This window comes from Bolinopsis microptera, chromosome 4 (genome assembly GCF_026151205.1).
Source record: "Bolinopsis microptera isolate Bmic1 chromosome 4, MBARI_Bmic_1.0, whole genome shotgun sequence".
Classification (NCBI taxonomy): domain Eukaryota; kingdom Metazoa; phylum Ctenophora; class Tentaculata; order Lobata; family Bolinopsidae; genus Bolinopsis; species Bolinopsis microptera.
The window spans coordinates 15,460,788-15,471,139 of record NC_087075.1 but is presented as its reverse complement, the minus strand read 5'-3'; the positions used below and the strand labels follow the sequence as shown (position 1 = coordinate 15,471,139).

The 10,352-nt window shown below is 36.7% G+C and overlaps 1 protein-coding gene across 1 annotated transcript; it reads left to right on the top strand.

Annotated features, from left to right (window-relative positions):
* Positions 1-1,981: 1,981 nt before the first annotated feature.
* Positions 1,982-6,067, top strand: LOC134814445 (acyl-coenzyme A diphosphatase FITM2-like). Its single transcript, XM_063822566.1, has 5 exons — positions 1,982-2,143; positions 2,671-2,807; positions 4,780-4,913; positions 5,158-5,235; positions 5,786-6,067. Exons 1-5 carry the CDS (start codon positions 1,982-1,984, stop codon positions 5,980-5,982), a joined length of 708 nt encoding a protein of 235 aa, XP_063678636.1. The 3' UTR covers positions 5,983-6,067.
* Positions 6,068-10,352: the final 4,285 nt, after the last annotated feature.

The window sequence follows — 10,352 nt, the reverse complement described above, 5'->3', positions numbered from 1 at the left end:
ATCCTCCTCCTCAGTCCTCATCCTCAGTCCTCATCCTCCTCCTCATCCTCCTCCTCAGTCCTCATCCTCAGTCATCCTCCTCAGTCCTCCTCCTCCTCCTCCTCCTATATCCTCCTCCTGGGTCATCCTGATCATCATCCTCCTCATCAATCCTTTTCACCAGTCCTCTTTCTTCTCCTCCTTCTCCTTAGTCCTCCTCATCCTCCTCATCCACCTCCTTCTCCTCATCATTCCTCATCAGTCATCCTCCTCAGTCCTCCTCCGCCTCCCCTCCTCCTCCTCAGTCTCCCTCTTCAGTCCTCTTCCTCATCTTTCTCGTCAGTCCTCCTCCTCATCTTTCTCCTCAGTCCTCCTCCTCCTCCTCAGTCATTCTCATCTTACACCTCCTCCTCAGGTTTCCTCCTCCTCCTCAGTCCTCCCCCAGCCACCCTCATCCTCATCCTCAGTCCTCCTCCTGCTCCTCCTCCTGCTCCTCCTCCTGGGTCCTCCTCCTGGGTCCTCCTTCTCCTCCTCAGTCCTTCTCCTTCTCCTCCTCTGTCCTCCTCCTCATCGGTCCTTCTCCTCAGTTATCCTCCTCCTGGGTCCTCCTCCTCTTTAGTCCTTCTCCTCCTCCTCCTCCTCCTCAGTCCGCCTCCTTCTCCTCACCAGTCCTCCTCAGTCCTCCTTCTCCTCCTCCTCAGTTCTCTTCATCCACCTCCTTCTCCTCCTCATCAGTCCTCCTCAGTCCTCCTCCTCAGTCCTCCTCCTCAGTCCTCCCCCTCCTCCTCAGTCCTCCTCCTTAGTCCTCCTCCTCCTCCTCCTCCTCTTTTCTCAATTATGATCGTCTTTTGTAATCAGTTCAATGATAATACATCTTAGTAAACTTCCGGTTTTGAAAATCTGGTGGCAATACTTGCAATCGATATCTCCTTTCAAGATGAACTTTGAAAGGTCCGCTACTGCAACTACTCAACTACTCAACTACTCTGTACAGGAATATTTCAGGGATCCAATATAAATGTGGCCTTTACCAAATGAGCAACTAATGTTTTCCTGTCAAAGTATGGAAACTTCTATCTATGCTATTTACGAAAACTAAAGTGCAAAATTTGGTTATTAACAAAACCATTTCGTATTTTTAAAAACCGATCGAGTTTCGTATTTATGCTTTGATGAGTAAAATTTGTGACATAAAAAAATTAACTTTATTTTTATCGGCGGGATTACGTGGAATTTGGCGGGATTACGTGGAATTTGGCGGGATTACGCGGAATTACGCGGGATTTCGCGGGATTACGCGGGATTTGGCGGGATTACGCAGGATTACGCGGGATTTGGCGGGATTACGCGGGATTACGCGGGATTTGGCGGGATTACGCGGGATTTGGCGGGATTAGCGGGATTGGCGGGGTTAGGTGTTGCACCCCGCCTTTGTAACCGGTCTTTTCTCATTGTCAACATTGGAATCAAAATTTCCCAAAAAAGTGATTACGTAATATGTGACCGACCCCTAAGAAGCTAAGACTTCGAAATTCAAGAATCTTCTAATTAGAGACGACAGCAAGAATGATATTGCTGCTCTAAAATAATTTCTTTCGTAACCAGTAATTATCGACCAATGTTAGACTCAAACAATGTAAATGAGGCTGCTGATGGGCACACACCCACTATTATTACAGTCAACTTTGTCAAACCAATTAAATGGACACAGCCACTGTATCCATAAACCTTCCAAAGAATTGATGGCAAATATCAAACTGAAGAATAAACCACAAATTTAAATGACTCAGTTTTAATAAGCTTTCCTCTGGCCAAACTAACTGTTAGACTTCAATAACTGGTTTTTCCCCGTTCAAATAACTGCTTCAGTGCGTTCCAGACCTTTTGGTTAAAAAATAATATATTTCAATATCAGTTATCATATAATATAAAGTATGTTTATTAATCTTAAAACATCTGCATATTTTAAAATAATCCTAACCGAACCTACCTTTACTAGGAGATGAGTCAAATAAAGCAGCGGTTAACTAGATGGGTACATCAGCCTGCAGATCAGAGGTGTAAGAGTTACATATTCTTCACCACTGTAGGGTCGTTTATTGCTCGAGCTGTCCAGTTCGGTAAATTACCCTACTTCAGTGATAAAACTAACTTTCTTAATCAGGTTCGTTAACTAGGTGGTAACTAGGTGGTAACTAGGTGGTAACTACCCTACTTCAGCGATAAAACTAACTTTCTCAACCAGGTAATAAAGATTACAAAACTAGGTAGTAACTAGGTGGTAACTAGGTGGTAACTAGGTGGTAACTAGGTGGTAACTAGGTGGTAACTAGGTGGTAACTAGGTGGTAACTAGGTGGTAACTAGGTGGTAACTAGGTGGTAACTAGGTGGTAACTACCCTACTTCAGTGATAAAACTAACTTTCTTAATCAGGTCCGTCTGAAATGAGAGATTTTATTGTTGACTATTTTAGTTATCTGGTTATATCTTTATTATATATGGTAAAGGAGACTTAAGAACATATTTCATAGGATTTCAGTTTGTTACTTAATTTTATAGTCTAAGAAATAAGTCATTAGCACATTTTACAAGATAAAACATAGATGAATCAATTAAAAAATTAGATTAAATCCATTAAATTAAATACCCTACCATTATACTTAAATCAATAACTATTAATTTCATCTCAGGTGTTTGTTAAGCAATGTTGGGCGTGGACACTACTGCTGATAACACTAATTACTCTTCTTAGAGTGATATTGGATAAATTACCCCTCAGAAAAGTTTATATAGTTACTCTTAGGCTTATGTTTGGAACATTATTCTGGTTAGTTTTACTTAAGAACTGGAATAGTTTAATATATTGTGGCCAGTATTTCAAACTGACTGATTAATTTTTTATTCGCGCCGCCTGTTATAACTTTATAAGGCAATACCTGTACACTGTACAGGGACATCTGCCGATTTTGGTACTTCTCATTCATAAATTTATAATGTGACCTAATTTGTAGCATTAGGCCAAACGCATACCAAAAACCAGCCAATCTCTTTCATTGATAATTACTTAGTCTTAATTAGCTAATTAGCTAAGCCCCAATAGTTGGAATAAGACTTTCCCGGGTATATTGGAACTCAGGTAGTAAGTATGTAATACCTATGCAGTATGTAGTGACATACGACCCTGAGCTGGTCATTAGGAAAGTTCGCACGAGATGGACCACGTTTTTCCCAATTTAACTTTAGAAGATTGTCACAGGAATAACTTTTAACATATCTGTTTAAGATTTAAGGCATATGATATTTCACATGTCTATAGTTCAACTAATTGAGTTTCGATTAATAAAATTTTTGAAGCATTTAGTTGAGGGCAAATTGAGGCTAACGAGTAATTTTACATTTTGTTTTCCAATGACAGCTTCCAAGCATGCAATAAAAGTTTAAACGTGTTTAATCGATATATATAATAATAAACTGTACTTTGATTTGATTTGAAACTTTTACAAAATAGCAAATATACAAATGTACAGCAAATCGAACAAACATATAAAATGGGCCGAAATGTATAAATGCTAAAAAGCGTGGGTCAGTGAAACAAGTACAGAGGACAACTTTTAAAACACGAGGTTTATGGCCGCCCAAAGTCTCAATAACGTCACCTCCACCTAGTAATAAAATTATGAAATATGAAGTGTGAAACAAATTATGAAATATGAAGTGTGAAACAAATTATGAAATATGAAGTGTGAAACAATCAAGAAATAGCTCGTATATAAATTATAAAATTGTCTCTCAAATACAGATAACGTCCGAAAACTATTAAGATACACAATACTCATTCAAATACTAATCAGTGTCCGAGAGACATGAATTGCTTCATGGTGGTTTCTTATCACGGCTACAGACTTTCCCGTACCGGATATAGTGGTCGAGATGAGTCTGTTCAGCCCTCTTCTTCTTCAGGTCGGTAACCAGATGTTTCCTCGTTTCTCGTTCTTCGCTAGATCTATCTGGACAGATCCATACATTTTTGTGGGTCTCAACTAGCCTCAGTCTCCCTGTTTTCATCAGAATCTGTTGAACCGCTGTTGAGCTTGGGACAGTGATCTTTACTGGTCGGATAGTCGTACTACCTGACCTCTTCCTGCCGACTCTAGTCGCTTCAAAGTTAGGTTTCTCCCCAATCTCCTCCAGAACTGCGGTTACTAGCGCTGGAAGCTGTTCTCCCTCTTCTTCTTTCAACCCAAACACAATCAGGTTCTTGCTCCTGTCCTCCTCTGCAGCCACACTCTTCATCACCTTCTTCAGGATGTTACTGTTGCAGACCGTACCACTTGCACTGTTCTGTTGTACAGCTGCACTGTAGCTCTTAATCCCTGACTCCACCGTTGTTTGCACTGTCTCCTTAACCGACGTCTTAAACAACTGCAGTTCTTTGTCCTTCTGCACAAGCAGCTGGCCCTGCAGCCTGATCAACTTATCCTTGTCTTCTAACGCTTCCGTCTTCAAGAAATATATGATCTCTTCCATTTTACCCATCTGGCATTCATGCCGTTGAACGAGGTCTATTGCTTCCACAAGCCGAAGTGCCAGATGCTTTTTATAGACAGTTGGAGCCATAAATATTTCTCTGTATAGGAATGTACAAGTACACACGCAAAGGCTAACTACGCGGTAGCAGCAAACTGAACTTATCGCAATTTACAAAAGATAAGAGAGTTCGATAATTGCAACGAAAGCTACACTGACTACACACACTTTTTTATTTACCCTTTTCATGTTTTACACCACATATCTCCCAGGTATTCGATGACAACGATAATAGATGGTTTAAAAGATAACATGGGTAAATGCACTGAGGGGGAGGGAGAGTATAATACCAGACTCCTCTGTGTTACTGAGGGGGGCTCTTGGAAATACGTCATGGATATCTCAGGTAACCATTTGTTGTTGTTTTTTAATTGGTCAATATTTGTTGTATAAATTATGTTATTAAAACATAATTTTGCTCAAAATTTTTGTCTTCTGCTTGTTGTCTTCCCTATTGTAAAATCTAAGAAGTATCAAGTTTTATTTCTCGATCGATTCACCCTGACTTTGCATACTTGCATATATTTTGCAAGTTTTGCATGCCTATTGGGAATTGATTCGGTTATTAGAAACAATGCAAATAATTACAGGTCACATGTTCATGATGGTATTTTGCAATCTTTTCATCACCAAAACTCTCGACGAAATCAACCAGCATCAAGATAAAGGTATTTACTATAATTTACCCTAGTTTAACCTTCAAATACAAACGTTTCACTCCTTATTTGTGAATCACGTGGTTTAACCTTCAAATACCTCTGGTTTTGTCTCCGTCTGGACACAATTGTTCATTGTTGAGTGGACTAATGATATTCTGCTGACATCTTAAATACTCTGTTATTTCGCGACACTCAGACCCTGCCTTTGTACATGTTATCCAACAATCCACAACTTGGTAATCCATCCATCGTTGTGTAATGCATAAAGTTGTGTAAATTTACACGGTTAACGCATAAAGTTGCTGTTCAGCTGGCTGCCCGACCTTGGGGAATGAGTGATATGACCACCATATACGTCATCAAGTAATGAACATGCAAGCACCGTGGGAAATAAGAGAAGCTGACACTTAGGGGGTTCACCCAGATTTTTTTTTGAAATTTAATTTCGTGATAGCAATTGATCAACAAACTAGGGCCTGTGACCGAACTTCCGGTGCCCGCGGGACAGCCACGGAAGCCAATGTAATAGAGAAAGTTATCATGTTGTTACCTGTTTCAGATCCACTACAACTACCTCACGTGATATTACATGCGGTCTGCAGACTATTTGTTATCCTGTTCGATATCATGATGGTGTTTACAATCCTTTACTGGCACTCGCCCCCCGAGAAGATACTGGGCACTTTAACTGGTGTTCTGGGCTACTTCTTACTCTTTAAGCAGTTGTCTAGCTTTATTCCTACTAATTGGGTGTAACTAGCTTTATTCCTACTAATTGGGTGTAATTAGCTTTATTCCTACTAATTGGGTGTAATTAGCTTTATTCCTACTAATTGGGTGTAATTAGCTTTATTCCTACTAATTGGGTGTAATTAGCTTTATTCCTACTAATTGGGTGTAATTAGCTTTATTCCTACTAATTGGGTGTAATTAGCTTTATTCCTACTAATTGGGTGTAATTAGCTTTATTCCTACTAATTGGGTGTAATTAGCTTTATTCCTACTAATTGGGTGTAATTAGCTTTATTCCTACTAATTGGGTGTAATTAGCTTTATTCCTACTAATTGGGTGTAATTAGCTTTATTCCTACTAATTGGGTGTAATTAGCTTTATTCCTACTAATTGGGTGTAATTTGCTTTATTCCTACTAATTGGGTGTAATTAGCTTTATTCCTACTAATTGGGTGTAATTAGTTGATCCGTGGTGTTTTGTTATTATATTTAAAATTGAGCTAAATTATTGGTTTATTTGATTTAGTTTAGAAGAAATAATATAGTTTCATAACCAGAGCATCTATTTTATAAACAGCAAGATATTTAAGTTTGTAAAACCTGTTACAACAAATTCTTCAGTTTTCTCTATTTCATCATGACCTGTGTGTTGAAAGCCTGTATTTATTACGCTCAGTTCCCCTTACCTCATGTACTGTTTTTCAAGGGTACGTGCTTGTACGTATACTAGTAACACACTCTATATAGGTGGGAGACGTAGCTTGTACGTATACTAGTAACACACTCTATAGGTATAGGTGGGAGACGTAGCTTTCTACACCATTATCTTATGTGTGATAATGATAATATTATACTCCTTTATAAAACTATCTTTCCCGGTATGTAACTCTGATTTTTCTCCTATTGAACGTGAGGTGGAGTGTGCCTGTGTTGATATGTTTACTGTTGAACATGTTGATATGTGTACTGTTGAACATGTTGATATGTGTAATGTGTACTGTTGAACATGTTGAACTACGTGTTTCACTTACCATTCTAGTCAAGTAGCTACTATAACATAATAATAGGGATAATAATATGTGACGTGAGACGGTAATTTGAGACAGTGATTTGCCTTACGTCTAGTACGTAGGGGTTTTTGTTTTGGTTTTTGGATGTTATTACGATACTCTTCTTTAAGCTTATGACTTCTATCTTATTATCATATCCTAGCGCTAGTGTATATTATGGTATAGTTTAATCATTATCTAAGTTTATCTGGGCAAATATCTATTTTGCATAGTTTGTGTAAGTTTTTTAGTTTTATGATTTAGGTTTTTTGCGTTTAATAAGAGTGGGCTATTTTATTTTCCTTAGTTATTACTTTATTACAGTGGGTTTTAACTTTTTATTCTAGTGTGAGCCGTGAGGTGGTTTTACAATTTCATTGTACAGATTGAGATATGAAACTGTTAATTTTACTTGCTTCACGATAAGAATCAAGAACATCTGTCAGTAGAATAATACAGCATCTTGATTTCACCGAAGGTAATTAATTATATAATTAATTAACCAAAGGTAATTACGATTTTTCATAGATTTCAATGCTGTCCTAACTTTAAATTTTACAATAACCTCCTCTCACTAATTAGCTAAATATTCTTATAATCAATCAATTAACTTTTAATGTCTGAAAGGATGGTGGTGACTACAAGTGAACAGATTGAGCATGACGAAATGCAATACCTGAATCTCATACAGACTATCATAGCTAAAGGTACGTGTTTATGGAGATCTTAACTGAGTAAAATTTACTTTGTTTAAGAACACTGTCCATTTAATACTTTCAACACTACACTTATTAGTATATTAGTAAATAATTGTACCAGTGTACTGGTAATCAGAGGGCATTATATTATGTACAAGTTTTACAATTAGTATGTAGTGTGCTGTATGTTTGTCCCAAGTAAAATAATTAGCACGTACTAGTCAACAATGTACAATGTACAATGTACAATGTACATTGTACATACTAGTATCTATCAAACTACGTGAAATTTAGAGCGGGTTTTCACTCTATCTAATAACTTAATAACACTGCTCTCACCCACCTAAAGGAAATTGCCGCGGTGTAACGGGGTTTGCATTTTGCCATAAAGGGGACTGGGGGTGTTACTTTATTCAAAAGTTCAAAGAGCATTTATGTACTGTAAACGTGTCCCAAGTCCAAACACCGTCATATCGCTCATTTTAATAACCCTAATAAGTCATTATTAATTAGCTTCTTTTTACCTACCACTACAATGATATTGATGGGTTCGGACTGTTCTGAAGAAAGTTACCACAATCCAACATGTGGTTTTTAGGTTATACTTTCTTATCCATGCTTGTGAAACTATCGTCACTATCACAGAATATAATATTGAATATAATTATGTATTTTGTAAGTAATGAGTTTTAAGAAGATGGAAACAAATAACATTTTATAAGCGTGTGTGTGTAAAATACCGGAATACAAATCGAACTCACACTTTTGAGTACTTTAGTCTCATGTTTCAAATAACAACTTCCTTCTTTTAAAAGCGTAACACATAGTGACGCATAGTTTTATACTTATAGCAGTAACTTTAGCTATATTCTAGCTATATCTAGCTATATTCTAGCTATATCTAGCTATATTCTAGCTATATCTAGCTATATATTTAGCTATATCTAGCTATATATTTAGCTATATCTAGCTATATATTTAGCTATATCTAGCTACATCTAGCTATATATTTAGCTATATCTAGCTATATATTAAGTTATATCTAGTTATATCTAGCTACATCTAGCTATATATTTAGCTATATCTAGCTTTATATCTAGCTATATTTAGCTATATTTAGCTATATATTTAGCTATGCAATTAAAATGCCTATTTTTGAAAATTATAAGGCAAATATAATTATGTATTTTGTAAGTAATGAGTTTTAAGAAGATGGAAACAAATAACATTTTATAAGCGTGTGTGTGTAAAATACCGGAATACAAATCGAACTCACACTTTTGAGTACTTTAGTCTCATGTTTCAAATAACAACTTCCTTCTTTTAAAAGCGTAACACATAGTGACGCATAGTTTTATACTTATAGCAGTAACTTTAGCTATATTCTAGCTATATCTAGCTATATTCTAGCTATATCTAGCTATATTCTAGCTATATCTAGCTATATATTTAGCTATATCTAGCTATATATTTAGCTATATCTAGCTATATATTTAGCTATATCTAGCTACATCTAGCTATATATTTAGCTATATCTAGCTATATATTAAGTTATATCTAGTTATATCTAGCTACATCTAGCTATATATTTAGCTATATCTAGCTTTATATCTAGCTATATTTAGCTATATTTAGCTATATATTTAGCTATGCAATTAAAATGCCTATTTTTGAAAATTACTATCGCTTCCTAATAACCTGATAAATTCCACAGTTAATTTCGACTTTAAACGATTTAACGCAACAGCATGGCACTTATTTCAACACTTAAAAGCTTAAATAGTAAATACATTCCGTAGGTAATATTAATTTTAACAGATTGTTCCAAATCACGTAAACCAATCAATAGTACTGAATATTTTAAATGTTTCGCTTTACTGGAATGCAGGTAACAGCATAGTAACCATGGTAAAGGTATGCAGGTAGATAGACACAACAGCAGAGTTATTTTTTGTAATCATTAGCTTATAACAAAATGCCTTTCTGAATTCTGATAGCATCGCGTTTAAACCAATCACGAAGCTGCATTATAACCACGTGACCAATAACAAGTAACCTCTCCAGGAAACAAGAAGAAGGATAGAACTGGAACAGGTACCATATCCCAGTTCGGGGCCCAGATGAGATTCTCACTGCGGGACCAGTTCCCCCTGTTAACCACTAAACGTGTGTTTTGGAGAGGAGTGGCAGAGGAGTTATTGTGGTTTGTTGCAGGTTTTTATACATATTCTTTGTGTATGTGTGTGTTACGGTGATGATAAAAATGTGACGCATTTTGATCCTTATTTTCCAGTATACATGTTTAAGTTTACTCGACTAAATAGCATGCTGAATTGCTGCATTTATCTTGCATATGTTTCCTTGCACTTACTGCTAGCTTCAGTCGTGGAAGTTGATTAAAAGCTCTGTGACTTCAGTACAGTAATGAGTAATCTAAACCTTCCACTTAAAGTACATTACATTGGTGGAGTATGTGCCACTATATTCAACGGCTTCAGGATATGAATCATACCATGTACATTGTGTACATTGTATACATTGTATACATCGTATACACAGTTGTACGCTAGTCACTAAAAAGTTCAGCACGCAGACAATGATATGCATTGTGACGTCTTGAGTGAAAAATCTTAATTTGCATGCATC

Bases quoted from the DNA above. Each gene is read 5' to 3' on its own strand.
- LOC134814445 (XM_063822566.1), top strand. From the start codon at position 1,982: ATGAGTCAAATAAAGCAGCGGTTAACTAGATGGGTACATCAGCCTGCA. The intron at 2,144-2,670 runs GTTCGTTAACTA...ATTTCATCTCAG, and splicing joins AAACTAACTTTCTTAATCAG to GTGTTTGTTAAGCAATGTTG. The intron at 2,808-4,779 runs GTTAGTTTTACT...CATATCTCCCAG, and splicing joins ATGTTTGGAACATTATTCTG to GTATTCGATGACAACGATAA.